We start from the raw sequence: 21,088 nt of genomic DNA on the forward strand, positions 1-21,088 counted from the left end.
GTTAAATGTTTTTGAATATTTACTATATTTCAACAAACTAGCTCTGTAAGTGGAAATGTAGGGTCAACAAAAACAATATGGTGTTAACAACAGCAACAACAACAACAACAACAACAACATAATAATAATAATAGTAATAAAAACTTCATTTGTACCCTGCCCCATCTCCCCATGGGGAGACCAGCCAGCTTCCAACATAGTAACAGGCAAACATTCAATGCCTATATAAACAATGCAGAGCTAGATATAGATGTATAATTATATATACTAATTTCACATATGCATTTCCCCTGAAACATTTGCAAATCCTCTCTCTCTATATATGCATTTCCCTCCAGCAATATTTGCAAGCCCTATATATTTATGTTTATATCTATCTAGAAATCTCTTTGTGTGTCTGTGTGCATTTCCCCTGCAGTATTTGCAAGCCCTACATATCTATATTCATATATATCTATCTAGACATCTCTCTATATATAGATAATTGTATCTGTATAGGATTTGCAAAGACTTGCAAACATGTGAGGTGAAAATTCATTTATAAAATAATGTATACACATTGTTACAGATATGCAGGTACACTAAAATCTCTAGATATCTATATATTTATAGGATTTGCAAAGACTTGCAAACATATGAGGGGAAAATTCATATATAAAATTAATGTAGATAGATAGATAGAAATATAAAGGTACATAGAGGGATTGCAAAGGCTTGCAGGGGGAAATGCCTATATATCTGTAGCAGAGATTAACAAATATTTCAGGGAAAAATGCTTCTATAAGATTAATGAGTATGTATATATTCTTCCTGACTTGCAAGGGCTTCATTCCCTTTTCAAAATATTCCCTTGGTTAAGAGTGAGGGAGGCTTTGGAAAATAAAACACTGATAAGGGCAGTTGACTAACTCCTTTAGAAGGAAATCTTAATCAGCCACTCCATCAAGGGGAAGAGGGTTCTCACGGGTGGGGTACCATTGAGGTGGTCTGGGGGAGGAGGAAGAGCGGTCACTTGCGCCCCAGGGAGAAGCGCAACAGAGTTTTTGCGACCCTGGAGAGGAATAGGTGTGGTAGTCTTCAGAACAGACCCCCCGGCCTTAAGGTTCTGCTTCTGAACGCCAGATCCGTCAATGGAAAGACAGCTGTTATCCAGGACTTAATCCTAGATGAGGGGGCGGATCTGGCATGCATCACCGAGACGTGGTTGGATGAGCTGGGTGGGGTGAATCTCACCCAGCTGTGTCCGCCGGGTTTCGGGGTGCATCAGCAGGCCAGGGCTGGGGGGCGGGGAGGAGGAGTTGCGGTGATCTTTCGGCAGTCCATCGCCCTGATCAGATGCGCCGTTCCGCAATCGTCGAGGTTCGAGTGTGTCTTCCTGAAGGTGAGAGCCCGAGACAGTCTGGGGATTCTGCTGGTGTACCATCCACCCAGCAGTCTCTCTGTCCGAGCTAGCAGAAGTGGGCTCTAATGTGGCCCTTGTCTCCCAACAACTCATAGTTTTGGGGGACTTTAACATTCATGCCGAGACCACATTGACAGGTGCAGCTCAGGATTTCATGGTTACCATGACGACCATGGGGCTGTTTCAAGTGATATCTGGGCCCACACATCAGGCAGGTCACACGCTGGACCTTGTTTTTATTGTGGACGGTGGGATAGTCAGAGTGGAAGAGCAAAATATTCTTCCATTGTCATGGTCTGACCATCATCTGATCTGTTTAAGTTTCGCCGTGTCTTCTAACCTCCGCAGGGGTGGTGGACCCACTAAGATGGTCCGCCCCAGGAGGTTGATGGATCCGGATGGACTCCTGAGGTCTATTGGGGATCTTCCTGTTCTGGAGACTGGCGATCCTGCCGATGTCCTTGCTGATCGCTATAACAGGGAGTTGGCAGGGGCACTGGACACGATCGCTCCCGAACGTCCCCTCTCTCTGCGTAGAGCCACGTCGACTCCTTGGTTCACTGAGGAACTGGCTGTGATGAAGCGTGCGAGGAGGGGACTAGAGTGCATCTGGAGGAAATCTCAGGATGTGTCTGACCAAGCACGGGCTAAAGCCGCTATTAAGGCTTACTCCGTGGCTTTGCGAGCAGCCAGGAAAGCTTTCACGACTGCCCGCATAGCGTCTGCGGCCAATAGGCCTTCGGAGTTGTTCCGAGTTGTTGGGGAGCTCCTGCGGCCTCCTGAGGCCCAGGGGCTTCCCGATGACTTGGCAACTAGGTGCAGCGATTTCGCGCACCATTTTGCAGGCAAAGTTGCTCAGATACGCCTTGAGCTAGACTCCAGTTTAATTGTAGTCCCAGAGGAGGTAACCGAGGTACCTGTCTGTTTGATCTTATGGGATTCTTTCCGGCTTGTTCTTCCTGATGACGTGGAGGGGATTCTTGGGTCTGTGAGGGCGACCACCTGCGCTCTGGATCCTTGTCCCTCCTGGCTGGTTAAGCTGGCCAAAGATGGGTTGTTGGATTGGTTTGTGACCATAATAAATGCTTCTTTGGTTCAGGGGTCAGTTCCATCCTGCTTTAAGCAGGCGGTAGTAAAACCACTACTAAAAAAGCCCTCGCTTGATCCATCTGTTTGTAACAACTACAGACCAATCTCCAACCTCCCGTTTTTGGGCAAGGTTCTGGAGCGGGTGGTTGCCACGCAGCTCCAGGAGTTCCTCGATGACACTGATTTTCTGGACCGCTCGCAGTCTGGCTTCAGGCCTGGGCACAGTACCGAGACGGCTTTGGTCGCCTTGGTGGATGACCTCTGCAGGGAGCTGGACAGGGGGAGTGTGACCCTGCTGGTTCTCTTGGACATCTCAGCGGCTTTCGATACCATCGACCATGGTATCCTTCTGGGGAGGCTCTCCGGGATGGGGCTTGGTGGCACTGTTCTGCAGTGGCTCCGGTCCTTCCTGGAGGGTCGTTCCCAGATGGTGAAGCTGGGGGATACCTGCTCGGACCCCTGGCCATTGACCTGTGGGGTCCCGCAAGGGTCTATTTTATCCCCCATGCTATTCAACATCTACATGAAACCTTTGGGAGAGGTCATCCGGAGTTTTGGAGGGTGTTGCCATCTCTACGCAGATGACACGCAAATCCACTACTCATTTCCATCTAACTCCAAGGAAGCCCCTCGGATTCTGAACCAGTGCCTGGCCGCTGTGGCGGACTGGATGAGGAGGAACAAGCTGAGGATCAATCCTGATAAGACAGAGGCCCTCCTGGTCAGTAGCTCGTCGGATCGGGGTATTGGGTGGCAACCTGTGCTGGACGGGGTTGCACTCCCCCTGAAATCACAGGTCCGCAGTTTGGGGGTCCTCCTGGACTCAGCGTTGACGCTTGAGGCTCAGGTGTCGGCGGTGGCCGGGAGGGCCTTCGCACAACTCAAACTTGTGCACCAACTGCGACCATACCATACGGTGGTGCATGACTTAGTTACCTCTAGACTGGACTACTGTAATGCGCTCTACGTGGGGCTTCCCTTGAAGACGGCCCGGAAACTACAATTGGTTCAGCGTTCAGCGGCCAGATTAATAACAGGGGCGAGCTACAGGGAACGATCTACTCCCCTGTTCAAAGAGCTCCACTGGCTGCCGTTCACTTTCTGGTCCCAATTCAAGGTGCAGACCATCATCTATAAAGCCCTAAACGGTTTGGGACCCACCTACCTTAGTGACGGTATCTCCTATCATAAACCTGCCCGATCCCTTTGTTCATCCGGGGAGGCCCTTCTTTCGCCACTGCCTTTATCCCAGGCCCGTCTTGTGGGAACGAGGGAGAGGGCCTTTTCTGCTGTGGCCCCCCGACTGTGGAATTCACTGCCCACTGAGATCAGGCAAGCCCCCACCTTGTTAGCCTTTAAGAAAGATCTAAAAACATGGCTTTTCCGATGTGCCTTTGGGGAGTAAATGTTATATACCTCTTTGGTTATTCCCCTTGGATTCTATCCTTTAGACTGCTCCACCATTTTATATCCCTGTTCCCTTTATTCGTATGCCTCTCTCTCCCGAGTTTTTAATTAAGTGTTCATGTGGCCCGCCCTGTTTTTTACTGTTTTCTCTGATTTGTGCTGTAATGTATATGATTATTTTTGCACTGTTATATTGTGTTATGATATGTTGTTTTATTTTGTTATATTGTATGGTGTCTGGGCATGGCCCCATGTAAGCCGCCCCGAGTCCCCGTTGGAGAGATGGTGGCGGGGTATAAATAAAGTTTTATTATTATTATTATATTATAAGGGAGGGTAAGATGAAAGATAAATATATCATATAATGCAAGCAACGGCCTCCAGGCTCTGCTGCCGGCTTGACCTTGACCTGATTATAAGCCGATGGAGGCTTTTTTCAGCTCATAAATAAGGCCTGAAAAACCCGGCTTATCTTCGAGTATATACGGTACTTTTAATTTAAAACAATGAATATAGGTAATACAACACAACATTAAATGCCTTTTCCAAATGAGCAATCCTAAAGCCTACAGAAACAATGAAGCCTTTCATTGGAAGACTACTTAGGAGGGTGACAGTGTCACATTTATAATAAGGGAGTTCTACAGCATAAGCGAAACTGTCAAAAAGCTCTTCTCCCATGTCCACATCTGGTGCATCTGTAAAGTGATGTGATGGTGAGTAGTGCCTCCACTGACATTCTCAAAACCCAGGTAATCTTGTGTGGGAAAATATTTCCCTTTAGATAACATGGAACGGAGTCATAGAGGGCTTGATAGGACCAGCATTTTTAAATACATGAGAACATCAACTCATATATGAGCAAAAAGCCCTGGTTTCTATGTTGAAATATAGTTTGTGGACATTTTTAAGCAGAGGTTGGATGACCATCTCTCAGTGGTGCTTTGATTCTGTCTTCCCGCATAGCAGAAGGGGGTTGGGCTGGATATCCCTTGTGGTCTCTTCCATCTCTATAATTATACAATTCTATGATTCTATTATTATAAATGCAGAAAATGCTGTTTCCTGTGCAAAAGAGGTAAGTATGAATTTTACACAGAATAAATCCCAAATGGCAAGAAGCCTTCAAAGACGGTGTGGTGTTTGAGGACATTCTCTCAGCAGGAATAGAATTGCTGAAATTACTCATCACTACCTCCAGGAAGAAGCTTAGTGAAACATTATATCCCTATAAGGGAATTATTTTTCTTAAACAAAATACTACTAGAAAATGTTAACATCCTGAAAACAAAGGTGCTAAAAGATGCTCTTCTAGATTATAGTCATATTGTCTGGGTAATTTTATTTTAGGCAAAGTATATTTCAAGCATTTTGGTTGATTTAGTAAGAGGCCCAAACAGTGCCAATTGCATTTATCTCTCTCTTACTCTCCCCCTTAATACTTTATCCTGCAGTTTCAGGATGTACTTTGACAGAATTTCGCTGTGCAGATGGAATGTGCATTGCAAAATCAGCACAATGTAATCAGGTTATTGATTGTTCGGATGCTTCCGATGAAAAAAATTGCAGTAAGGAATTCTATTTTTACATTTACAACTATTCCTTTGATATTCTAGTATTTCATTCCTGCATAATTAATTTGTATTATTTGTAGTAAAATCCTGTACATATCCACAAAATACAAAAGACCGTCACAAACATGCGAAAAACCAAAACACTTCTCTATAGTAGCAATTAGTAATAGATTTTTATATCAGAAGAACAAATATGCAAAAGTACAAACTGAAAAGATTACTCCAACATTCAACCAAAAGGTAAACGTGTTACTAAAGGTAATATAAAAAAGAAAGAAAAAACTAGATGCTTGGAATACTGCCTTAAAACATAATATAAGGAAGAACATAATGTGACAAAGAAAATCTGTATAAAATAAGTGAAGCAAAAAAGAGTTACAGACATACAAATTATAATATATTCCTTTTTGTTTAAAAAATCCAGCTGCAAACAAAATATATTAGCTCCTGTAATAATCTATGTTCTGGCTGCTAACCATTTTATAAGAGCCTGCCAATGACAGGCAACAAATCCCATTCAGTTCAATATTATTCAATTCGGTTATTTATACTGTTTGTATGTATTTAATTATTCATTGCTACTATATTCCAAAACACTGTTGGATGTTTTAAGTATACTATGATGGTCTGACTGGATTGGAGGTGGAGACTTTTCCCTCTTATATTTGATCTGTTAACATCTGCTTGTAACTAATCTACATTTAAGCTTAATTGAGTTGATAGTAGATAATGTATGATTGGCAAAGTTAAGCCAGTGGTTGTCAACCTGTGGGTCCCCAGGTGTTTTGGCTTACAGCTCCCAGAAATCTCAGCCAGTTTACCAGCTGTTAGGATTTCTGGGAGTTGAAGGCCAAAACATGAAGGACCCACAGGTTGAGAACCATTGTTGAACTTAGATCAAATAAGATCTGTGTTTAAATAAATATATGACTAATGTATGCTTACACCATTTTATACTCCCCAGATAATACAGACTGCACTCACTTCTATAAACTTGGAGTCAAATCCTCAGGTTTTGTTAGATGTAATTTTACTTCACTTTGTATACTACCGGAATGGCTTTGTGATGGATCAAATGACTGTGGCGATTATACTGATGAATTGAAATGTCCAGGTAATTTGGAAAAGAAGAGCAATAATTTTCATTTTTCTTAATGATAAAGAATTAAGCACAATTTTATTGGTGGTACAAGTTATTTTATTATACAGTTTATATATGTGTGTGTGTGTATAGACAGAGGGGGAGAGGCATCTCAAGATATAATTACTGGAATACATTGTTTCTTTCCTGCAGTTCGGAACAAACATACATGTGAAGAAAATTATTTTGCTTGTCCTAGTGGGAGATGTATTTTGAATACTTGGGTATGTGATAGTCAAAAAGATTGTGAAGATGGAAGTGATGAAATACACTGTGGTAAGTTACAAAATCTTTACAATCTTTGAAGTAAAAATAATACTATTTTTTTCTTTTTGCAAAAGACCAAAACAATTATAAGTTTGCAAACCAGATGAGTTTATTATAGGTATGATTGATAATATAGCAAACATTTGGACTTTGACTCAATTGAATTCTAGTGGTGCTGGAAAAAGAATGCAGGGCATTCATTTTCTGTTATTTCCTTAGATTGTTGGTGTCATTTTCCAGGTTCTAGAGCACCAAAGCTTTTCTAGAACTGGATACCCGATGACCCTGGGAACTGCAAAAGAGTGGTAATTCAGAAAAATATATACTATCCCACTCTCTCCCTGCGTGTGGGAGCCGTTTTTTTTTTTTCTTAGCTCCCTCCCTAAACTGAAGGAGCCTTTTTGTTTTCAGAAGGTAAATCAAACTCAACATAATTACCAGAACTACTGGTAAATCAGACTGTTGAGTCAAGTTTTGCTCACCATCTTTTGAAGAATAATAAAATATAAAATTTTGCCTCTAGCCAGGCTGTAGAATATTTCTTACATTCTGCCGTTATAATTTTGGACAGTGACTTGAATAATGGACTAGAACTTTGGAAAACAATAGTTTGAATTCCCAATCAGCCATGAAAACCTGCTGGATGACCTTGAACAAATAACCCTTCTTTAGTCTCAGAGAAAACCAATGGAAACCCCCCTTGGATACATCTTGCCAAAAAAACCTGTGAAAGCTTAGCCTTAGGGCTGCCATAAGTCAGAAAATGACTTGAAGGCACATAGCAACAAAGCCTCTTTCATTTGCAATTCTTTTCAGATTCTTCTTGTTCATGGAATCAGTTTGCTTGTTCAGAGAATAGGTGCATCTCAAAACAATGGGCTTGTGATGGAGAGGATGATTGTGGAAATGGCTTGGATGAAAGTGAAGTTATTTGTGGTGAGTACAAGCATTTATTTAAAAGATGTACAAATATACAAGCATTTATTTAAAAGATGTGAGCCTCTCTGAAAGCAGCGTATAACGAGGGTGGAAAATATTATAAATGACACCGAGATACTAATCAGAGAAGCAGTAAGAGACTTTAAAACTTTTTTGGATCTCTAAAACCACAAGAATAAAATTACAATTTAAAAGCAACAGTCTGAATGACAACAGCTTTTTTATTGGTGTATAAAAAAGGAGTTCTGTGTCATGTCCCTTTTTTGATCTTGCAACCCTGTCCCAGGGTGTGGTCTTCTCTGTCTGAGGTGCTGAGTCTGCAGGAGTAGCCACTTCTTTCAGATTGGGGTGGAGTGCTTGTACTTATTATCACTGGATACGTTCTCTGGTGAGGGCATGACATTAGTAATATGCATAATGTATTACCTAAATATTTTATGTTAGGCTTTTAAGTGCTGGCTGGAGTTGTAAATTTTCACTCAAAATTATCTTGATTCTACATAGTATGCATATTAATGTAGACGTTCTGACCCGTCCTCAAAATATTTCAAACAGCATTGACATATAGTGCTAAGATAACAGGCATAATAACAGACAATTGCATCATTTCTTCTCCAAGTGATAGGAAACTTTAGAGTCAGAAGCTGTAAAGTACTGGAAAAGTAGTAAAAATCCATCATGTCTAACACTGTTCAAGAAGCCAAGCCAATGAAGCTATATATTTCTACTGTACTCTTGTACATACATTTGTGATTTACAAGAGAAAGAGAATAAACCTACAGTGAATTCAATATGGGTATTAGAATCCTAGAATCCTAGAGGGCCATCCAGTCCAACTCCATTCTGCCTTGTAGGAATACAGAATCAAAGCACCCTGACAGATGGCCATCCAGCTTCTGCTTAAAAACCTCAGGAAAAGGAGACTCCAACATCCTTTGAAGCAGCATATTCTACTGCCAAACATCTCTTACCTTCAGGAAGCTATTCCTAATGTTTAGGTGGAATCTTCTTTTTTGCAGTTTGAATCCATTGCTCCATGTCCTAGTCTCCAGAGCAGCAGAAAATAAGCTTATCCTCTCCTCAATGTGAAATCCTTTCAAATATTTAAGCTTGGCTATCATGTTCCCTCTCAGTCTTGTTTTCTCCAAGAAAACCCACTCTCTTGGCCATTCCCTATAGGGCTTAACTTCTAAACTTTTGAACGTTTTAGTCATCCTCAACTGGACATATTCCAGTTTGTCTGTATCCTTCTGGAATTGAGATGCTTAGAACTAGACACCGTATTCCAGATAAGATCTGAGCAAAGCAGAATAGAGTGGGACTATGACTTCTCTCAATCTAGCCACTATACTTCTATTGATGCAGCCCAGAATAGCACTGGCATTTTAGCTGGCCTAGTTAACTCAGACAATTTTGCATTTTCAGTGGTTTTATGCTAAAATCTAAACTCAACAGATGATAAATTCCAGGGTGGTGGGATCAAAGGCAAATAATATTTCAGTGAAATTAATATGAGAGTTTCATATGGTTATCTCAAGATGCTGACAGGTTTGTGTGTGTGTGTGTGTGTATTAAGATTATATTTTCCATGGTACAATAATCTCTTTACCACTCAGCTGATGCATAGGATCTTATTCCCAATACTAAGGAAAAGCTTTCCACAAATTGTTTTCAGATCTGGAAGCGCATTCAGCTAAGGAGGCCATGCAATGATGGAGCGTGTGTTAAACATATGTGCGCGCACACACACACGTATACAAAGGCACACCTAGGAACTATTTAGTGATAAAGGATCTCAGGTCCATCACCAACATTAATGTCAAGAAAACTACAGATTGAGGCAGAAACCTAAAATCTCTTTAGGCCTTGAAAGAAAATATTTGGGAAACCTATAGCACACCTATATTTGATATTTTACTGCCAGATCTACTAAATAGTACAGTATCCTCTGAGGTGGATGGATGCACCTCAGGGTATTCTTCTTATTTGTTTTTCTCCACCTCTTGCGACAGCAACGGAATGCAAATTCTCAGTATTGTAGCATTATTAAGTTGTATTCCCATTCACAGAGCAACAAAATGGTCTTGAAAACTTAGGAAAACCTGAAAACTTAGGAAAACTTGAAAACTTACTATTCTTTCCTGGATAGTAAAGGGGAGAAATAGAATTCACTAAATCTCCTATTTAAGTAAGCAATGGGCCATTTTAGCAATTTTCTCCACAACATGAAAGTATTGAAAAACCACAATGTTTCTGAAAGATTATTCACAACTTATTCTCAAATTTTCACATAGTTGTTTTTAACAAAAAGTATTGTTATCTGCGCAGAAAATGCTTTCCCCTTCATATATAGTTTTCTATTCAAAGCAACCAATGGAAATTTAAGAGAATAAGCCCTATATTGCAATTATTCTCATCATGCTGGAATTTTTGTTAGGGATTCTTGATACTTTAAAAACCTGTGTGAGTGTGTGTGAAACATTTTTTTGAATATTTTGGAATATTATTTCAGTCTCTAATAAAGGTTTGTGGAAATTATTAATGCCACATTAGGAGACACTCCTCCTTCAGATCAACATTTTTAAAACGTCTTCCTTGTGACAGTTTTAGAGTTAAGATCTGTCAAATTTCTGATTCTGGTGTGTCTTATTTTTGTTCTATTCTATGCTACTGGTTCTAAGTTTTAAGGTTGAATTTTTTATCCTTTATTAAAGAATTATTGTTAGAAGGTGGCATCTAAATACCATTCAGTCAATAATAAATACATTCCTCTATCCATCGAATCTGAACTTTTGGTGTATGACATAAATTATTTGGATGACAACCTCTTCACTGAATGAGGTCAATAAGTAAGCACATAAAACCATTTTTAAAAATATTTTTAAAATCTTAACAATACGTCATATCACTTATAAAGTCTGTGAACAAAAAAATGTTATAGGGACTTGGATATTGCTCATTAACATATAAATAATAATTTGAGTAACACTATTCAAAGTCCTCCAACATATTGTGTCTTGGTTGTTCTATTGGGTCTTGAGAGGTCAGTAATTAAGAGAACTGGAATTTTACTTCTCTTTAGCAATGGTATCTAGAGACCTTCAGAACATAGCTTTCAAAAGTAATGAATTTGTAAGATACTTAAAAATATTTAACAATTAACCTTTCTGCAGACTCAGTAACATGTGCCCCAAACATGTTCAACTGCTTAGATTCCTATGCATGTGTTCCTCAGCACTGGCTTTGTGATGGAGAAAGAGACTGTCCCAATGGAAGTGATGAGCTTGCTACAGCAGGATGTGGTATGAAAACATTTGCAGCATGTATTTTCTTCCTATTCCCCTTTGTGTTTATTTTCTCTTTTATCACATTAAGTGATATATTTTATCCTTTATACCCTGTTTCCCTGAAAATAAGACATCCCCTGAAAATAAGAACAAGTAGAGGTTTGCTGAATTGCTAACTATAAGGCCTCCCCCGAAAGTAAGACCTAGCAAAGTTTTTGTTTGGAAGCATGCTCACTGAACAGAACACCAAAGCATGCAGGATCGATAAATGTATGTACCATAGATTGTTGTACATGGAAATAATGGTACTAACAAGAAATTCTTGATAGGATTCACAGTTTGTCTGGTTATGCTGTTTTGTGATGACAACCACTGTACTATATATGATAAATGTTCATTTTTTTTGTTCAACAATAAATGTGAATTCTTCTTCATGGAACTATAAGACATCCCCTGAAAATAAGACCTAGCACAACTTTGGGAGCAAAAATTAATATAAGACACTGTCTTATTCTCAGGGAAACACGGTATATGCTTTATATCACATTAAGTGATACATTTTCCCCTTGGAAAGGCCAGAATTTTGTCACTTGGTGGACTGAAATACAGGGTGTTTGAAAAAGAACTCCCTATTTTTAATGTAATTATGCTTGAAACTAGGGAGTTCTTTTTCAAATACCCTGTACAGTTGGCCAAAAGTCTAAATACTTAGTCCAGAACCTACAAAGCTCATGCATATTCATTTCTAAGCAGATCCTGAATTTTTTAAAACTGGCAGCACTTATGGCACAAAGACCAGACATTAAAAGGAGCAGATGTGCTTGTGGTGATCCATATTATTTGGAATTGGACATTTAAAACTGGAAGTTAGGAGAATGCCCTACTGATGAGAGACTACAGTAATAAATGATAAAATCTGTTTCATGTGCCTCATGAAGGCTACTACAAAGGGGGCTCAAATACATCTATTTCCAGAAGATAATTTCCCCACATCAACGGGAGGATTTCAGCTCTTTGGAATAGTGATTTTTTTAAAAAAAAATGGCGACATTTCTTTTGATGGGTCATGATGCCAACAACAGCTCTTTGTAATGAAGTCAACCTAGAATCATTTGTAAAAAGGCAGGCTTTCCAATTCAGTAAAGAATATGCAACTAGATAGATCACGTGTGATAGACATGAGGTATGATCGATAATTCACCAAATAACACAACAGCTATATACAATATAGGTTTAGTACATACTCTTTAGTACATACTGCCAGGTTTAGTACATACTCATGAACTGATTATGTCTGTGTAATACCAACTATTTTAAAATAAATATGTATGATCTCCACAGACTTTTCATGTTCTTTCTGGTCAGATTCTAGTTATTATGGGATAGAAATGGAATGATATATTTCCAGTAAAGTTGAAGAATACATGGCAAATGATTTTTTAAAAAACAGCAACAAAATATTGCATGTTGTATGTTTTTTCTTCAAATGAAAAGTTTTGTCCTTAAATTTCCAGCTGGTTTTCTAACCCAAGTAATGCGAACAAATAGACATTTATAAAAGTCAGAATACATTTTTTTCTATAAAAAAATAAATACCTGCAAAAACAGACATCCCAAATTTTTTGCAGAATCGATCTGGGTTTTTTTTTTGTAAATTCCTGGTTGAATGTTGCTCCAGTACAAAAATGTGCTACATTAATATATATATATATATTTCCTCATTTTTTTCATAGCACCTAATAATACTTGTGATGAAAACACTTTCACATGCCGCAATAAAGTGTGCATTCCAAAGCAATTTGTATGTGACCATGATGATGATTGTGGAGATGGGTCAGATGAATCCCTGGAATGTGGTAAGTACTAGGCTTGAGCGATCCACGAAAAAATTGATTCTAAACTCGTTTCAAAAGTGGGGGGGGGGGTAGCGTTTCGTTTCTGATGTCATTTCCGAATTTTGCCCCCCAAAAAATTCGAAATTAACGAAAATTCGTTAGTTTCAAAAGTAATTCGTTATTGGCGGACGCGCATGCGCAGTGGCCCAGAACAGCCCAAGGGGGGGGCTTTTATGGGGCTCTCCTGCACTCATTTTTTCAGCTATACTGATCAAATTTGGTACAGTGGGAGAACACAATCCATCCTGCTTGCTCGCTAAATTGCAGAGCGTTTGCCCTTTCCTAAGATTTATTGCGTAATTTCATAGTTCATATTAAAAAACTTTATTTAACAATTGCAAAAATCTGTTCCTGCTTTTGAATTGTTATTTCCTGTTCAATAGGGGTTCCTTCACTGTGAAAGTCCTTCAAATACAAATAAACAAATTACAAAAACAAATACACCCTCCCTTTTGCCCAAGCCAAGAGGTATTGCGGAGGATGATGGGACTTGCAACCTTTTGCCAGACTTTGCTAGGGTTGATAGGAGAAAGAGATTTGCAGCAAGCCCAAATTGAGCAGCTCAGGGAAGAAAGGAAAGAGAAAGCAATACACCCTCCCTTTTGCCCAAGCCAAGAGGTATTGCGGAGGATGATGGGACTTGCAACCTTTTGCCAGACTTTGCTAGGGTTGATAGGAGAAAGAGATTTGCAGCAAGCCCAAATTGAGCAGCTCAGGGAAGAAAGGAAAGAGAAAGCAATACACCCTCCCTTTTGCCCAAGCCAAGTGGTATTGCGGAGGATGATGGGACTTGTTGCAACCTTTTGCCAGACTTTGCTAGCGTTGATAGGAGAAAGAGATTTGCAGCGCACTGAAAGGAAAGAGGGAAAAACAATACACCCTCCCTTTTCCCCAAGTTGTTTTTCGGTGGATTATGGGGAGTTTTGCCAGACTTTGCAAAATGAAAATTGGAATATTCGATTTCTTCTATTTGCAACTCACTTTAATGCCTATGCAAAGAAAAGTTTCCTAATCAAACGAAAGCCCACCCCGCCCGCACCAGCAGGCAATATGGCGCAGCAGAAAAATTGCAGGGCTGGTGGGCAAATGGCAAACGCCAAGCTTGTGGGGAAAAAAGCCCACAGGCCCTTTGGAAAAACACCCTGCACAAACACCCAACAGTTTCCCACCTCACCCACCCTTTTCTACCGGTCTTCTAATCTTTAGCTCAGCCAAGGAAGCTGTGACGCAGCAATCTTGCCTGCCTGCCTAGAATCTCACTTCCACCCTCTCCAGATTCACAGTGCAAATGAGCCACGAGGCTCCCTGTGCTTGCTCTTTTGACGTACAAGCCCCTCCCCTGAGTTAAAAGTACTCTCTGATTGGCCACAAGGTGGAAACAACACGCTAGGTTGCCAAAGTGCACTGAAACAAGTTTGGGTGATTTGCAAAAGCTTGTTTTCCTAACGAAAAAAATGACAACATTAGAAAAAGGGCCTATCGCGGTTCGAAACCGCGGGATCCACACGAGTGGACAATCTAGGTCGAATATTGCTTCACAAGTTACAAAACTAACGAATTAGTAACGACAAACGGGGAAATCGAATTATTTGAGCAAGCCTAGTAAGTACAATTAAAATATAATCTGATTAAATTAAACATTTAAAGCTTGAAACACATTTAAAGATTGTAAAGAAAATATATTTTAAATTATATAAATAAATCCTTTATCATATATTATTTTACAACAAAATTATATTTTTGTATTATTTTATATTTACAGAATACATGTTCTTCTTCTGAGAAATTTAAATAAGTTCCTTGGTTTTCCTATATTGAGCAAAAATTATATATGCTAACTGACAACAAAACTAATGGGTATCTTGGTGAAATTTTATTTTTCCTAACTATATGTATGCCTAACTGGCCAGGAAATGACTCTTGACAATACAGTAGAAACAATGATTGATGCAAAAGTATTATTTTTAGTGTTATCTTTTCAAGGTTGTTGAATTTTTTTTGTGTGCAAAAACATTTTGTAAAATGTTGAGATGTATGAAACATAGCTTTTTTCTCACAAATTTCAGTGTGTTTCTTCTTCTTAGCAATAGACTACAGAACATTTGAATTTAATTGTTTTGGAATATAATTGAGTTTACTTTGGAATCCTATGTTGTTTTCTAAAATTTCTTAGCTGTTATTTCTTATGCAGTTGTATGTTTGGGAACAATCTCATTTTTTGTTTGAAATGAAGCACACAGGGCTTCAGCAGCAATTAAAAAAACAATATCTATGGTCAAATAGCAAGAATATATATATATATATATATATATATATATATATATATATATATATGACAAATGGTGTCTTCCCCTCCCACTAAACAACAAAAGTACAAGCCCCAGAACCTAGAAATTTGGCAGCACAATCCACCATCCTTGCCCCTATGTTCCGACAACAAAAAGAAAAGAAAAATAAAGTCCTAATTAGAGGGAGAGGAATAATTGTCTTTAGCCAATTGCTGCCAGTTAGAAGACTAAGCTCCACCCACTTGGTCTCCTAGCAACCTACTCAGGCCTCACTCTCTCTTCCACACTGCCTATAAAATACAGATTATCTTATTTGAACTGGATTATATGGCATTGTAGACTCAAGGCCCTTCCACACAGCTATATAACCCATTTATAATCTTATATTATCTGCTTTGAACTGGATGATCTTGAGTCCACACTGCCATATAATCCACTTCAGTGTGCATTTTATTCAGCTGTGTAGAAGGAGCCTCATATAATCCAGTTCTAAGCAGATAATATAAGATATACAGTAGAGTCTCACTTATCCAACATAAACACCCTGGCAGAACATTGGATAACTGAATATGTTGGATAATAAGAAGGGATTCAGGAAAAGCCTATTAAACATCCCATTCCCTCACGACCCTATCTGCTGCCAAACTGCCATCCATGTCTATGCCAGGCATCCTCAGAGATTATGAGATCTGTTTGAAAACAGACAAGTGGGATGTTTATTTTTATGTCACCAATGATATCCAGGATGGGAAAACTCTTATCTGTCTCAGACAACTGTGAATGTTCCACTTCCCCACCTTGATTGCCGTTGAATGCCCTTGCACTTTCAAGGCCTGCCTACTTCCTGCTGCGGAGAGGAATCCTTTGTTTGGAGGTGTTAGCTGACCCTCAATACATCATGTCTGGAATTCCCTGATTGCTCAGTGCTGTTCTTTAGTTAACTGTCCTGATTTCACAGATTTTTTAAATATTGGGAGCCACATTTTGTTCATTCCAGGCAGGCAGGAACCATCCAGGCTTTGAGGCTACAAGGCTATTCAGTGCCAATTCCAACATTCACACTTGCCTAAAGCAGACAACCGTTCTTTCTTCCACCCTGGTCATTCCACAGATATATAAACCCCACTTCCTTTCGTTACAACACATTTCACAACCTCTGAGGATGCCTGCCATACATGCAGGCAAAACATCAGGAGAGAATAAATTTGGAACATGACCACATAGACCACAGAACTCAGAGCAACTCAATACAAAGAGAAACAAAAATACTAAAATAAATACAAAAAACAAATAAAAATAATACAATTAAAAAACATAAATAAAATAATATAATCAAATAATAAAATATAATACATACAAATAATAAAATAAAATAATAAAAACACAAATAATAATAAAAGAATAAAAATAAAATAAATACAAATAATACAATAGAAATAATTAAAAAACACTAAACAATAATTAAAAACACTAAAAATTAATACAATAAAATACTACAATAACAGAAAATAACTAAAAATAATACAAGAAAATAATAAAATATAATAAATAAAAAAGATAAGTTACAATAAAATTAATTAAAAAATACAAATAACGTCAAATAAAAATTCCACAACAATTTTTAACCAATACCACCACCACTTTGCCACAGCAACGCGTGGCCAGGCACAGCTAGTATATATATAATATAGTAAGGTTGATCTCATGTATAAGTTGAGGGCTGATTTTGGGACCATAATTATGGATTTGATACAACCCACAGAAAAGTCGAGGGTCATTCCACAGAGAGGGGAAAGCAACTGCATTGCCTCAAAGATTCAACTACTTTAACCACCACCGCCAATTCCCCAACCAGGCTTTCAAAATGTCCAGATGTGTCGCCATGGCAGAAAGAGTAGAGTAGAGGGCGGGCATCAGTGCTTCTTTTGGATTCTCTGAGGGTGAACTAAAGTCTGATTTTGCCACTCTAATTATTAGAGAACTGGATGGTTCCTTTTTGATAAGAGTTAAGGTATAGTAGTTACATTGACTTCTGGATAAGACAACCCAGGATGACTCATACATTGAGTATTTTGTGCAATGATCAATGTACAAGAGGCTTATGTTCATAACACACAAAAAAGAGAAAACACTTTTTTTTTTTTACTGTAGAATAGCTTTTCTAGCTCTAGCACCTCATATTTTCTGATTTTGCCAGATGGTTATTTTCAAAGCAGGAGGACATTTGTCCAGTGAAATTAAATTCTTACCTCATTTACTATGAAGGTTGCAGACTTTAGCAAAGTAAAAGGGGCAGAAGTGTTTAAGCAACAAAAATGTGCCAAAGTTCAGAGATACTCAGTACGAATGTTCATTCTTCTTTTAGGTTATCGTCACTGTAATCCTGGAGAATTCAGCTGTGCTGATGGAAGATGTCTCTTAAATTCTCAATGGCAATGTGATGGAGATTTTGATTGTCCAGATCATTCTGATGAAGAGCCACTTAACATAAAATGCAGAAGTGCAGGTTCAGCTTTTTAAATATATGGGAATTTTGTATTTGTTTCATGACTAATTATACAACAGTTATATTTAAAGAATGATGTATTATTTACAGAGGCATACAGAAAAAGAAATAGCACAGGGATACAGGACAATTCTTATTTCTATCCAAAATGTTCTTCATGTCATACTGTATATGTATTACTTTCATACTTCTTTTTTCGAAGATCAACTATGCCTTTCAATCCATCACTTTCAAATTTACTGGTCCTGATCTAAAGATCTTTGGGTACAACAGCTGCCGATGTGATGCTACATGTAAAAGAGGTTGAAGCAAAACATCTGGCATTCTTGAACAGGGAAGAGTTAGAAATGAATATAATCAATAGCTGTAATCAGTTAAATTCTACTTGTAAGACTGCCGCTGAAATGATACACCTTGATTAATACTATTGATTCCTACTGAGGTTTTTTGCTGCAGTATAGATTTCAGTTGAATTGTTTTACAATACTCTACCTATCCAATGATAAAATACATTTTGAAATAATGACTTGAAGAGTTAGCCCTGATTTTAATTGAAAATTACTTTTGATGACCTAACCTGACAAATATAATTAGCATAATGACATAACCTGAGCCTTTTGAATTAGTGAATAATATATCAAATTAAAGAAATAGCACCAGCCATGAATTTATGCCTTCAGAACAGAAATAGATACTGGCATGGTTTTGGCTATACCAGTGAGATGTATTTATGAATAATTTTTGTTGATTTAGCAATGTGAAACTGACACAGGTAGAACTGTCACTACACTACACAGTTGGGGGAAAAGTGGCACAACACAGCTGTGCAAAACATGAAACATAAATATGTACATAATCTGCCTATCATGCAGACTGACTGATGGTTGCCAGCCTTGATGTTGGAGGGCAACCAAGAGTGTCATCATGGAACCCATATGGGTACCAACCACTGCAATGTTCTTGCTTGTGGGGCAGAAGTTAGTAAATTAGTTCCTGAAGTAGTTGGCTATGACTGAATTGTAATACTTGATAATCCTTAACATATTCCTTGCATTCTATTTGTGTTTTGTCCACCCTTGTTTCTTATTTTTAGAACAGTCATGCAACAGTTCCTTTTTTATGTGCAAAAATGGCAAGTGTATCCCTCAAGGAGATGTTTGTGATACTAAACAGGATTGTGGTGATGGATCCGACGAAAGAAATTGCCGTATTAATGAATGTTTGAGCAAAAAAGTCAGTGGCTGTTCCCAAGATTGTCAGGATCTTCCAGTTGGGTACAAGGTTGGTAGTCCTGGTGTGTATTATACAATATATAGAGTTTTAAAACTTAAAATTGTTTTGATAGCTAAAATAATTATGTACTGCCAAGGAGTGCCAAGTGCTGTAAGCTAATTTCCAGATAAAGACAATGACAAGCCACCATTGAGTATTCCTTGCCTTTAAAAACCCTTATGAAATTCATGGGCTCTCCATAGGTTTACAGGTGACTTGAAAGTGAATATTCCTTGTAAAGTTCCTTGTAAAGATGTTGTCTTACAAAATTGATTTGTCTAGTGTTCACTAATCTTTGCTATTCCAAGAATAATATTGTATAAGTCCTTATAAAAGTAAAGCAAACCATGTGTGTTCACGTCACCTTCCAAGTTACTCTGATCCCATGAATTTTACAGAGATTTCTTACGCAACAGTTTTAAGAGAGAGATTTCCATTGCCTTTCTTTTGAATATAGCTTACAACACCTGGCATTTTCTGGCAGTTTCCCTTCAAATATTAACCAGACCTAATATTTAGGCAAAAACTAAAAGTTTCTAAAGCTGCTTCATGCTTTATTGCACGCTTCAACTCTTTATTGCAATAAAACATACATAGTAATTATACCGAATTAACGGAGAAAGGAAATGGCACATGTTCTAGCAGCAATCTGTCTACAGAGATGCCTGCCTAACATCTTAGATATATGCTTAATATTGCCTGCCCAGAGTGTCCAGGACTGTGAAACAGCACTACATCCCCCACTTAGTGGGGCTTAGCCCACTACTTTATCCGCCCACCCTGCATCACTTTGCTGCTGTGTTTATCCCTTAATCTTCCATCTCCTAGTCTTCCTAGCTAACTCATACAGTACTGTCATTTCTCCTCTTCCTTGCTGCTCTGTTCTTTGTCCTTTAACCCTCTAGCCATCTATCTCCTGCCCTCTGCATTTTTCACCCCATGGCAGTAGTCACATTAGCTTGCTACCCTCACCATTATCTTTTACCTTCCATCACTCCCAGTTCTCCATCCCATGCATTCTTCATCCTTCAACTGGATAATGTTCTTACCAGGAACTGTAAAGCAGAGAGTAGTGGAACGCACATGGCTCCAGGGTGAGGACAGCAGCAATTATTCTCCTATCTCAAGAAGTAGGAGAGTTTCTAGATACCACTACTCAGAAAAAGTCTATGCCAAAAAACTTGTTTCAGTCTTTGAGTTTCCAGAAGTCTATTTGATCTTTTTGATACAGCAGACAAATACAACCACCTTATTGAAAAACTATTGCAGCAAAATCAACAGAATCTATGACAATTTCAATGCTAATAATTTAATTATGGAATTATACCCCCTTACCTGGGTTTTTCGTTATGTTGTATTTTCCCTTCATTTATTGCAATAACTTGGCTCCATTCATTTCTAGTAACTGTTTTCAGCCAGCTCTATAATGTCAATCCTCAGGCATCTCTATTCCAGCAGGCCTTCTCACAAAACTGCAACATTTGCTCAGGGAACTGGAAGATAATCACCCAACAATTTACATTTCTATGGAGATGTTTTAAGTTCACTTATTAGTTGAGTCATGAAAAACATTAGCAAGCTTAAATTCCTTAAAATCAATACAGATCTAAACTCTTTTTTGCAGTTTGTGAGGCTTATGTAGCATGAGAGCTGCACTTTTCCTGTCCCTTGGCTTAACATTTTTAATGACATGCCATGTTGCTAAGGATCCAGGCAGACACCAGTTAAATATCCTTAGAATCCAGGTGAATGTGGCAACTGGGTAATATGGCAATCCTAATGTTTATATATTTTCTTTTGTATTGTGATTCATTATCTGTATGTAACAAAAAAGGGAACTACACAAACTGAGTATTGTTGAAAATGTGCAACAATATGAACAAGGTACAGAAATTAAACATTTCATAATGGCTGATGAAAGAAAATTTCAAAAAGCATTCCTTCTTCTAGAGCAGTGATTCTCAACCTGAGGGTCCCCAGATGTTTTGGCCTACAACTCCAAGAAATCCCAGCCAGTTTAC

General features: G+C 38.6%; 1 protein-coding gene across 5 annotated transcripts in view; it reads left to right on the top strand.

The window, feature by feature from the left end:
* lrp1b (LDL receptor related protein 1B) overlaps nt 1-21,088 on the top strand; it is a 1,066,453-nt gene that overhangs the window by 912,821 nt on the left and 132,544 nt on the right. For all 5 annotated transcript variants that reach the window (XM_016994954.2, XM_062970961.1, XM_062971003.1 and 2 more), the window contains 8 exons: nt 5,353-5,466; nt 6,437-6,586; nt 6,767-6,889; nt 7,697-7,816; nt 10,993-11,121; nt 12,840-12,962; nt 17,655-17,795; nt 18,889-19,076. In XM_016994954.2, the coding sequence (XP_016850443.2) occupies nt 5,353-5,466; nt 6,437-6,586; nt 6,767-6,889; nt 7,697-7,816; nt 10,993-11,121; nt 12,840-12,962; nt 17,655-17,795; nt 18,889-19,076 (1,088 nt within the window). The remainder of the gene's footprint in view (nt 1-5,352; nt 5,467-6,436; nt 6,587-6,766; nt 6,890-7,696; nt 7,817-10,992; nt 11,122-12,839; nt 12,963-17,654; nt 17,796-18,888; nt 19,077-21,088) is intronic.

Source organism: Anolis carolinensis, chromosome 1, assembly GCF_035594765.1.
Source record: "Anolis carolinensis isolate JA03-04 chromosome 1, rAnoCar3.1.pri, whole genome shotgun sequence".
NCBI lineage: Eukaryota > Metazoa > Chordata > Lepidosauria > Squamata > Dactyloidae > Anolis > Anolis carolinensis.